The 12,571-nt window shown below is 32.5% G+C and overlaps 1 protein-coding gene across 1 annotated transcript; it reads left to right on the top strand.

Moving 5' to 3' along the window:
• The first annotated feature begins 276 nt into the window (after nt 1-276).
• On the top strand, nt 277-11,670 carry LOC126691228 (PR5-like receptor kinase). The gene is made up of 8 exons (XM_050386287.1): nt 277-486; nt 582-741; nt 851-960; nt 1,293-1,415; nt 1,552-1,644; nt 1,737-1,844; nt 10,224-10,278; nt 10,367-11,670. The coding sequence occupies exons 1-8, from the start codon at nt 277-279 to the stop codon at nt 11,473-11,475; spliced, it is 1,968 nt and encodes a 655-aa protein (XP_050242244.1). The 3' UTR covers nt 11,476-11,670.
• Nucleotides 11,671-12,571: the final 901 nt, after the last annotated feature.

The raw sequence follows: 12,571 nt of genomic DNA, 5'->3' as shown, positions 1-12,571 counted from the left end.
AAATTCTTGCATTGTCTCCATCAAGAGGTAAAGCTTCACTATTCAATGTGTTGCATGCAGGTGAAATCCTATTGATACATAGAATGTGTTGATGACTGCAGCCATTAGATCATTGGGATTGTGAGGAACAAGGTGAAGAACACAAGTTAACTTTGGATTTTTTCTGAAAGTTGTAAACTTAACTTGAGCAAAGTAAGTATATTCTAAATAAAAACTTATAAAACTCTATATATACTTGTGATATATATAGTAGTACGGATAATTGATGCTTTGGAGATGGCAAGATTGGATAGAATGAGGCAAAACCAAGAGATAATTGATGCTTTGAGATTGAAACATATCTCAACTTCTCTAAAGGATTCTGCTCAGTCCAATTGTGCAAAAGGGAAAAGAAGTAGAGCTAATATTGTGGTAGATGATGATTATGTACCACCTATTAGTGATGATGAGAATGATGTTGAGTCATCTAATTCTTTAATTCATAAGGTACAATAGATGTTCCATAGGGTACAATAGATAATAACTTTGTTGTTCTATTATTTGTAATGACTTTGTTGTTCCATTATATATATGTTTGTTAGTTACAAATGGCACCAGGACGACTTACACGCTTGCAAGGTGAGGCATCTATCTCGGCGATCCAATCTACGGTTCAATCTACGGAAACACCTCCTGAAGCAAATCCTCCTACCCAAAGTTCTTCTAGTGCGGAGGCTACCGACGCATTAACTAGCACAACTGGTAATTACATAGAACATACTTAATTACAACTATACCTTATCTTTACTATTGAGATTATACTTAATGTAAATGGAATGTATAATTTTTAACATTGATAATGTTTAAATAGGATCTACTATCAGAAATACCTGTGGAACAACATGTGGTATAGCAGTACGGGCACTTGTTGAAAAAAGTGGTAAACTGCCAATACATATTGCTGCAGAGTATGATGCTCCTGTTAGGAAGAATGCGTGCAAGCTTGTCAATTAAATTGGTGTACAAGTGCGAAGTAATTTGTTCAGTTACAACGTAAAAAATTGGAAAAGTGTTGATGCTGCTACTAGAGATGTGGTGCTTCAAAATATCGCGGTAAATTTACATTGATAACGTCTAACTTGTCTTTGTTGTCACTAAGTACATTAAATTCATATAATAATATTTTTATAATACACATACACTTCATTTTACAGGATCAATTTGAGTTAGAAGGAGATTCTAACTTGGTAGCGAAAACAATAAATACAAAATGTGGAAGATTATTGAGTTGCGGCTCTAATAAGTTGTATTAGACTTATAAAAAGCTCGTACAATCTCATGGTGCTGACTATGCAAAAAGTCACCCACCAAAGAATGCCACACTTAAGCAGTGGACTGGACTCATTGAAGGGAAATGGACCAATAAGGACTGGCTGGTAAATTATTTATGCGTATATTATTATCCAATATTTACTATATTATGTTGTCAAATGGTTAGATTAATACCTAGATGAAGTAAATGTATATTGTTTTATTCATGATCTAATAAATATCTTGAATGTTCTTTATTAGGAAAAATCAAGAAAGAACTCTGAAAATAGGAACAAAACTTTAGGCAAACATAGATGCAGGACAAAGGCACTTACTGTTAGGGTTGATGAAGAGGTGTGTGTTTTTTCATTTTCTTAAACCTTAGTATAGTACATGTTGCAATTAATTAACTATATCTATCTAACACTCGAATGTTAATTAAACAGACAAATAATAATGGCGATCAAGTTCCTGAATTGGCAAAAATCTACAAAGATATTCATTTCAATCCAAATACAAATAGGTGGATACACCATGAGGATGAAGCGACATATGTATGTGTATCATTCCATCTCTATCATTTCATCCTTATCATGTTTGTAAAGTTATAACATATGTAGTATTAATGTTGTGATTGTTTTTTTTTTTTTTTTTTTCCTCTTTCAAATGGTAGGAAACTATTCTCAAAGTGCAAGAGGATCATTGTCAAGATCCTAATGCAATTCCTCTTACATAAGAGGAGACCCCAAACTTAGTTTTTAAGAAGAAGTCCGGTATTGTAAAAGGACTTGGCATGAGACCTTCCTCTTCTCTAGTAACCACTGCCTCTTCTAGTTCCTCGGTGGAGTATATCCATTAGTTAGAAAATGAGATAATTGAGCTCAAAGAGGCAAGAGCTAGGGACGAAGAGGAGCGAGCTAGGGAGCAAGAGGCGCAAGCTAAGCAAGATGAGGTCTGAAACAATATTCTTAATTTTTTGAGGAGCAAGGGTTATGATGACGTTTTTAACTATGGGGGTGGTTCATCTTCAAGTTAAATCACTTATTGGTTAGTACTTTATCTTCAAGTTAAAACACTTCATTTTTTATGTATCATTTGAAACTAATTGTATTATATTACATTTGAAAATTTATATTTGCTTTTTTATAACATAGTTAATGTTTTTACTTTATGATTTTAATGTAGTAGTGTTTTTATATTTGTGCAGATTTCTAATTGGTGGCTTTAGGGGATTTACTTTTGACATTATTTGAAGACAAATGAGGACATCTTCTGTTGGTTCTAATTATATTATGCTACATTTTTTGTATTGTTATAAAACATATTAAGTTATTGTATGTGTTGCAAACAATTATTGTATGGAAAGAGTTTGAATTGGATACTTGTTTTATTTTTTACTTGTGGAACGTATGGATCGATTTTTTATAAATGTGTTGTTGAAATAAATGTGTTAATCAAATGTGAGGTTTTAATAATGTAATAATAGGTTACAGGTTAATATCAAAGCCATGAAAATAATAAAAACAAAAAATAAGTTTTAGCGATGAATTTTTTCGTTACAAATATAGCAACAAAAAATTGTTTTAGTGACGAAATATTTTGTCACTAAATGTAATAGAATTTTGTAAGAAATGGTTTTAGTGACGAAAATTTTCGTCACTATATGTGCTTAGATTTTCTTAAAAATAGTTTTAGTGACGACTTTTTTCGTCACTATATGTACCCGAAAATAGTTTTAGCGACGAAATTGTTCATCACTAAATATGATTTAATAAAATGAAATGGTTTTAGTGATGAAATATTTTCGTCGTTGAATACTGTTTTTAACAAAGAAAACATTTAGCGATGAAACGTTTTCATCGCTAAAAGTTTTTTCTTTTTTAAACAAATTGTACTTTTAGTGATGAAATTTTTTGTTGCTAGGACTTTTAGCGATGGGGCTACAGTGACGAAATTAATTTCGTCGCTAAAAGTCCAATTTTGTCACTAAAAGTTCTTAGTGACGAAAAACTGGATTTTTAATGACGAATTTTTTTGTCACTGAATGTATATTTTGTTGTAATGTTTTATCGAAGTTATATTTTTCTTTGTCATATCCATTAATTCATCATTTTTGTTTTTATTATTATTATTATTATTAATTAATTAGTTTGGAATTAGGTATATACCAAACAAGATATGTTAATATAATCTTGTTTATACAAGAAAATTTAAGGTAGCCTCTAACTTAAGAGAAAGTTTTTTTTAGGGGGAATTTAAACTTTAGATGTCTGTTTCGAGCTAGTTGAGTTACGTACAAAACTCTTGACATCTTTAAAGTTTGAAGTCAAGAAAATTGATGTAAAATTTAATACATAGTCAATTATATATTGTCAAGTTGCATTTTCATAAATAATTAAGTTGAAATGCATTAAAATTTTTTATTTTTCTCCTTTAATTTCTTTTATTTATATTTTGTTAACACATAATAGATACTAATTTTATTTTTTATGTATTAATTTAGTCTTGAATGTTTATAATAATTCTTTTTTCTTATATGGTAAAAACTAAAAAGTACTTTGATCCCCTAAGAAGAAATTATGGTTCCATCACTCGGCATAGTTAAGGTTGATTGGCCTGATTGGTGCACGTCCAATTACCTAGCCATAGATGCAAGAGTTTAGTGCTAGTGGTACAACAAGACAAAGGACCTCCTATTAAGGGTTGGTTTGGATGGCGCTTATTACTGAAAACTGAAAACATTGTAGCGAAATAATTTTTTAAATGAGTGAATAGCGCATTGGGACCCAATTTTAAAATTAAAATTTTCATTTTTCTGTATTTGTGGGTCTCATGAACAGTACATGGGATCCAACCAAAAAAAGGCAAACACGCGGTCTGCCGCTATCCAAACCTAACCTAAAGCGAAAAGTGGACCATACCCAAATAAAAAATGGATTATTTGGATTACAACTTACAACTAATCTCATTTTGCGTAGGCCATCCGCCATTGATCCAAAATTTTGGTTAATTTTTATCTATTGAAAGTTTAAAGAAACCCTTGAAGATTAGTTCGCATGTACGTGACATTAACATGTTATCATTTTAATAAGGTAGGCATCTTGTCCAATCTTTGGAACATCGTATTAAAAAAGGTTAAAATATCCACATACCTTAATTGAAGAAAATTAACAACTTGCATAAGCTTGCATTACAACTTACAGCTAATATGATGTTTTAGTCAAGGAAGACTTGATCTGCATGAGTTAGGTAGGGCTTGACATTCATGTCAATTTTTTAGTATACTCAACCCTCAGATCCGATCGTGATTGAATTTTTACGATCCTGATTAGGTCAACGTGTGGTAACTAGCGCAAATCATAAGCACAACTTCATTCTTTTTTGGGTAAGTTTTCAACACTAAACCAGTGCATATGATAAATGGGTAATTAAACAAATGTTGCACCTTATCTAAAGAGTTTTGGTGAGTAAATGATATCCTATTTAGAAGAAACACACAGATCGGGTCTACTACTCTTCTATACTAGACTTGTTCTATACTAGGCCTGGTTGGTAGGAGGATTTTTGTTTTTATTTTCAAAACAGTATAAAAACAATTTTCAAAAAATTGAACTTGAAACTAGTTTTCAGATAATAATTTTTATATTATACATGTTTAGCTCCCACTTTTAAGAATAATTTTCAAAATACTAAAAACAAAAAATAATTATTTGGGAGACCATTTCTATTTTTAAGATTTAAAAAAAAATATATTTATTTAAAGTAATGTGTAGAATCTATAGTTACATTTTTTTTTAATGATAAGTTTTAAATTTGAAGTGTGAGAATTTTTTTTTTAAATAAAAATAAATTTCTTAATTTAAAAGATATAAAAGTTTGGACATATATGTAGAGTCCATTGTTTTCAATTTATTTACACCTATGTCATTAAAAATATTTAATGTATCCTGAAAACACTCATTGACCGTTTTCAAAATTCTGTTCTAAATTCAAGTATAGTACCAACCGATTTATGGATTGTAAAACAAAAAATTATATTTAAATACTTTTACCAAACAGGCTCCCTAAACTCATTAAAATTATAACACATGTTTATTATATTTTTACAAATTCAAGAATAATGGACCCAAGTAAAGTCCTTACCAAAAAAAAAAAAAAAAATTGTAAGATTTGAACTACAACTTTCACTCAAAACATGAGTTGTCGGCATGATCAGTTGAATACTGAAATGAAAACAGCCCTTCATATATGCACCGTCAAAAGAGAATTTTGGTACGTACAATCCGCACCGACATTAATGTCTTCTATTGGAGGATGATGATTAGGGGAGATTGATGAAGTCGTAGAATCAAAAATAAAGAGAGAGAGAGAAGTCCATTATTGTCTCTGAGCACGACAAAGAATCTGCTTTTTTCTATAAATTGGTGTTGGTGGGGAACTTAATTTCCTGCTCAGCTTAGCTAGCGGGATAGTACGTGCTAAATAGGATTTTTCATGAAAGGGGAAAATATTCATGATGCTATATCATCACATATTCACATTGTTACTTAATTTAGGCTCGGTTTAGCTGTATGGTTTTAACACATTTTTTATATTTTAAATAATTTTATATATATTTTAATATGTTTTTTCATCCACATGTCTATCAAAAATACTCAAATAATATTATTCAAATTTCTCAACTAAACGGGTCTGTAGTCTCCAAAAATTGCAAAATTCATTTTTGTTTTCTTTCTTCTAACACGTACTGTAACATACCCAAAATATGTGATTCTGTCACACAAACATATATATGCATCGCTGAAATTTGAAAGAGTAATGATACGGCCACAGTTTTTTCTTTCAATGTGAGCAGTGAATACAAATAACACTTATAATAATAGCCCAATCTGGCAATCACAATTATAAAAGTATAAAACAGTGGCCGGACCATTAGGTAGAAATGGCATCGCCTAATTACTGCATAACAGCATGGGTGATGTGACACTAAAAATGATGAATTTGGTCAAACCTCAAAAAGGCCATTGGATTTGATAGGATCCAATTGAAAAGGGGCGGGGCCCGAAATGGCAAACATCAGTACGTGGATGCTAGCTTGTGAATGACTGTATGTGATTGTGTAGGTCCTTCCTTAGATAGCATATATAGTAATTTAAAATGTCTTATTATACATTTTTATTTTCTCTAGTTGTTTAATTAAAGAGCACTTTCTCAAAAAAAATAAAATAAATAAAGAGCAGGGACTTCATCATGTTTTTTTGGCCTGTGGCCACGCCAGCAGCACTACCAACGAATCCACTTGTCAATTGTCATCCTCTTCCTTCCCAATTACTACATTAATTAATTAATAAATAATTTACTTATAGTTATATATAGGCAGCATTTGAAATCATGGAAAACATTTTATTTCAACCATTTTTCTCTCCTTTGTGCACTGAACCAGTTTTGTCATGGTCGTATGGAAAGAGCGGAAGGGGCTCCATCAAAAAGGGTTAAAGGCTTACGCGTTTTGAATGTGCGAACAAAAAGCAAGCAAATCCATTCATATTAAGTGCGACTTATACCAGAAAATGTAATTTTATTTGACTTAAATGCACAAATTCACTTTAAACTATGAGCGAGATATGTTATTTTCTATATATATTCACTTAAATAACCCTATTTTTGGATGGAATAAAATAAAAGAACAGTAGAAGAGAGGAAAATAAAAAAGGACTATAATATACTAAATATTAATATATTCTAACTACATTCCTCTATACTCTCATCTTATCTCATCTCCCTCCATTCCAAATAAACTGTAATTCAGTGTCGATGTGAGATCGATTTTATGAGAATTTGAACTAGTCTCCAAACTCAATTATGAAAATCAAGATCTAGCACAAGATCATGAATGTGTTAGTTTAAAAGCTCATTGTAGAGTACTCAAGTATGGACTTGGTTTAGGTCCAGTGTATCCAGTACACTGGATCCGATCAGATGGTGACACATATCTAAAAATGGATACACGTCATCATTTCAATGGGTCCAATACTACAGAACACTGAACCTAAGCCTGGCTCCTCAAGTATTATGTGTGTAGTGTAACATCTTACCATCCCAAATCAATCATAATATAAGTCAAATGAAAATGATGAGACTAAAGAAAGATCAAATGTACTTCTAACTTCTAAGTTTTGACTTTTTTCTTGACATTTTATCAAATAAGAAACAAAATTCGCATTTTTCTTTTTAACAATAAACAAGATCTTTTTTTTTTTTTAATCTTTTTGTTTTACCTTTAACAAGCAAGTTACCAAAAAAACTATGGGAGCCAAACTCACTTGTTTAGGGTATCATCCTTCTCATCAAAAATTAAAATTTGAGTTAACAGCCCGAGATAAAGCCTGATTATATATATATATATATATATATATATATATATATATCATTTAAAAGGAAACAAAAGTTACACAACAGAAGGTAAAATGGAGCACATCAAACAACCAAAAAATCACTTTTTTTTTTTTTTTTTTTTTTTTCTTTTTCATTTTGACATTTAAAAGTACCTAGACATCATTAGCTATTCAAAAGTTAGGCTCTTTTGAATATGTACTACTGTATATTTCTATAAGACTTTTTTCCCTCTCCCTATGTGTGTTAAAAATAGTTAGTATTCAAAAAAAAAAGAAAAAAAAAAAAGAAAAAGAAAAAAGAGGGATGATAGAAACATAAAGAAATGATTTACTGAGAATAGAAACGTAACATGTTTTGTATTTGTAAAGAAAAGATTCGGTTGGTTTGCCCTTTTAATTTTAAAGGTGCAAATCTACCAATTTATTACGAATTCCTTTATGAAAGTCTCTAAAAGTTTAAATTTGAACAGAAGCAATGACAAGAATTTATTTATTTTTCAATTAATGTGATGGATCTAAGTCATCTAACTGCATCAATTGGATAATAGTGCAAAGTGAAAACCATCACAGTGCCTAAATATGTAAAAAAATGTTTTGGCACCCGTTAACATAATCGACGAGGCGTGTGAAATGCTAGCAATCAGCGTATCATATAAACAAAACTAAGTGCAACATAGTTATAATTTGTTTCTGAATGATGGGTTGTCACAGCTGTGTTGTGTCCCCAAGTTAATATTTTATGTACTAGATCGAGAAGTGGCATTATTGCCATTGGACAACATAAAAATAATAGAATACTTTCTTCCCCCTTATACTTATGGTGTTTGAGATCAAGGCAAGCTACTCTATTAATTAGTTTGTTTGACTAATAAGTGCAAATTAATGACATAAATTGTCCAACTACGTACTGTCTTCATTTAGCCGAACAGATTGTTCAAGGATTGGATTTTTTGGATCGCCCGTGTCTAGGCTTTACAGCAGTTCCTAACTTAGCAAGTATTTTTGTTTTATGATGTTTTCTCTGGTATTAGGTTTGGTCTCAGAACTCAGAACCAGTGCGAAGCTACATCTTGTGTTCCTAGACTCTCAAAGAATATTGTAGTGGCAAATTTTTGGATACAAATAAGAAAGTTGAAAGCCCACAAATTCAGCCCAAAACTCACTTCTACAACCCAATATCCATGAAAATAAAAAACGGAAATTGAGTTGAATTAGGCCTGCACAATTAATCCCCAAGGCCCACTTATTTTTCTAATTAAAAGAACCAAAATTACCAGCCCAAAGCCCACTTGGATTGGCCCATCATCCATATGAACCAAGACTTGACATTGGTCCTAGAGAGGCCCACAAGAGCCCATGAAATCAACCTCGCCCTTTGCACAATCCACACGTTTGGGTTGTAGAGCCAAGGAAAAGTACTAACACATTTGCAACTGCGATTAATGAGAGAGTTGAATGGTTTTAGGGAAACTTCAAAGGGAGGTACCACTTGACAAAAGCTTAGACCCTTACTTAATGAAGTCTCTGCTTTTATACATATATATATATATATATTGATTAATTGGGGTCCAAATTTCTTAACATTTTGTGTCTCCTCCATTTAGGCATCCTACTAAAGGTAGACCTTCACTGCAACCAGGCTAGCTCTTAAAGATTGTAAATGGAGAATTTGTTAATAAAGACTTCAGCGAATTAATTTACTAATTTCAAAATTTAGTAACTAACTAAATCTATGCATTTTCAATCTAACTTGGATTTCAGAACCAAATTAAACAATGTTATTTCTAGAAATACGGTAAGACTATCCTAACAGTTTGATCTTATCAAGCTGTATATACCCATATGATATCACCTCAAAAAAATATCACCTATTAATGCTTCAAACATTTTAGGAATTACAAGTTTTAAATTAACTTTGGCCCAAGGTAGAGTTTATGTCTTGTTTTTGGGTGAGTGAACTATAATAGGCCTTTATCGGACTTGATTGGGGTAGGGGTGATCCAAACTCTCCCTAGCCATGTGACTTAGCCAATGAGATTTATCAGGAATTCTAACTTCCCTAGATTTGTGAATTTAATATAATAAAAATAATTCTACAATTTATTTTCAAGAACTGGCTGAGGTTCCCGCTCAATGTTTAAGTAGAATACAAATATGCAGTTACTTCTATGAAATTCTAAAGTCAAGACTATATTAAGGGCTAATTTGCTTAATAATTCATCCAAAAGTCAATATATTAACGTCTTATCAATAACCTAGTTCTCAAACCCAAAATTCATTAAAATATGAAGAACAATCATTTGACTTAGATCATTTTTTTTTTTTGGATGAAATTGAAATGGCATCTTTGGCCATAGAGTGAGCAGCTGTGTTGCTACTTCGTCTTGAATGATAGATCCTCCAAGCATCAAACTTCTTCAAACACTAGCTAGTACCTTCAATAACCTTTGTTTTCAGGGTTAAATCTTGTGGTTTACTTCCTCGACACTTAATAGTACTATTAACTAATTATCACTTCCTATGTACTCTCACTGATATTATGTTTGTGCTATAGGATCATCTTCCAAGCTAATTGTTGGTGAAATTGTCATAGGTATGTACTATAGTCATGACAAAGTTGTCAGATGAAAATCAGGTTAACATTGGTTGCACATGACAAAGTTGCCTTTCTTTAATTACAGGTATTTCCGCTGCTGTGCTTGTGATTACAGTAGTCTGTATCATAATATGCTGCCTTAGAAGAGAACAATTGAGTAAGGCATTGATCTTTAGGAGGACAGCAAGGAAAAACTATGAAAATCTCAGGGCAATTATATTGAATTACGGTTCACTTGCTCCCAAGCATTATAGTTATTTAGAGATCAAGAAGATGACAAACTCATTCATAAACAAACTAGGGCAAGGAGGATACAGCAGTGTATACAAAGGAAAGCTACCAGATGGTAAGCTCGTGGCAGTAAAAGTTCTAAGTGAATCAAAAGGCAATGGAGAAGATTTTGTTAATGAAGTTGCAAGCATTAGTAGGACTTCTCATGTTAATATAGTCACTCTATTAGGTTTCAGTTGTGAAAAGAACAAGCGAGCTCTAATATATGAATTCATGCCCAATGGATCTCTAGACAAGTTCATATACCATCGAGATTCTTCAGCAACAAATTGTCGTTTGGAATGGAAAACATTGTACAAAGTCGCAGTTGACATTGCTCGAGGACTAGAATATTTACATCGAGGTTGTAGCACAAGGATCCTGCATTTCGACATAAAACCTCAGAATATTCTTTTAGATGAAGATTTCAACCCAAAAATCTCTGATTTTGGCCTTGCTAAACTCTGCCAAAGAAAAGATAGCATTGTATCAATGCTTGGCATGAGAGGAACAGTAGGGTATATAGCCCCAGAAGTATTTAGTCGGAACTTTGGAGGAGTCTCTCATAAGTCCGATGTTTATAGCTATGGAATGCTTGTTCTTGAAATGGTTGGAGGAAGAAAGAATTTTGATAATGGAGTGTCCAAGAGTAGCGAAAAATATTATCCAGATTGGATTTATAAGGATCTTGAACTAGGTATGGGTGGAAGAACATATGGGGTCATGACAATGGAGGAACAAGAGACAACAAGGAAGATGATACTGGTGAGTTTATGGTGCATTCAAATGAATCCATCCGATCGACCATCCATGAATAAGGTGGTAGAGATGTTAGAAGGAACCCTTCATTCCTTACAAATTCCTCCAAAGCCTTTCTTATGTACGCCTGAAGGGTCACCAGTAGATTCTTCCACAACTTTGTAAAAATGAGCTAAAAGATTTACAAGGAAAAATACAGATCCAGCATTGGGCGGAATAAAAGAAACATTCCTCATCAGTCATTACATGTATGAATTTCTTATATTTATGCTTGAATTATACATGATATGTTTTACTCTTGACTACGAAAGCTGATGAGAGTACCATGCTTGTCTTACTTTGTGGTCTCGATATGGATCTAATAATTGGAATTTCTTGCTCTCACTTTGTGGTCTCAGACCAAATAATTAGAATATCAAGGCTATAATTAATACCAAAAATAGAATGTTAAAATTCCGTTCTCGTACAGAAATATTCCAAAAAAATTTATTGTTGTTAACAATATAAAGACAAAGATACTAATTAAATAGCATGTATATTTTCTATATATGATGTGTGTATAATATTGTACAAGAGAGGACATTACATAGGCATAATATGTGTGAAGTACAAGTAATATGTGTGTACTGCAAGTACAATACACTGGGCCCAAGCCAACAGGCTAGACTAACTATCTTTTATACTAACATCCTGCCTTAAAGTCAAGGCGGCGAAGGTGAAGCTAATTGGAGCTTGGATATAAGATCTCGAAGGCAACTAGGTGGGTGAGTCTTGGTGAAGATATCAGTAGGTTGGTTAGTAGAGGAGATGGAGTACAACCAAAGATTGCCTTTCATGAGATCCTAATGAGTGATATGGCTGTCAATTTTAATGTGCTTGGTGCATTCATGGAAGACATCATTATGAGTAATATAAATAGCATTGCGATTATCACAATAAAAAGGAGTTTCAGTGAGTTGTGGAGCATCCAGGTTAGCCAAGAGCCATCAAAGCCAGAAAAGCTCACCAATGATGTCAACAAAGGCACAATACTCAGCTACAATGCTGGAATGAGAAACAATATACTGCTTTTTGCTACGCCATGAGACAAGAGAGGTACCACGTTGATGTCTCACGGCCTTCAACCACCTCGGAAGGCAACGCATGCTCTCCACATGTGTAGATAGGACTGGAAACGAGCGATGGGCACTTGCGATCCCTTCCCCCTCTCTTCCCCTTTTGAGAATGATGCATGGTATGGGTGTGAACTATGACTAATGAG

The sequence above is a fragment of the Quercus robur genome, chromosome 7 (genome assembly GCF_932294415.1).
Source record: "Quercus robur chromosome 7, dhQueRobu3.1, whole genome shotgun sequence".
Classification (NCBI taxonomy): domain Eukaryota; kingdom Viridiplantae; phylum Streptophyta; class Magnoliopsida; order Fagales; family Fagaceae; genus Quercus; species Quercus robur.
Note: the sequence above shows the minus strand (reverse complement) of the source record. Positions and strands in the feature narration are given on the sequence as shown.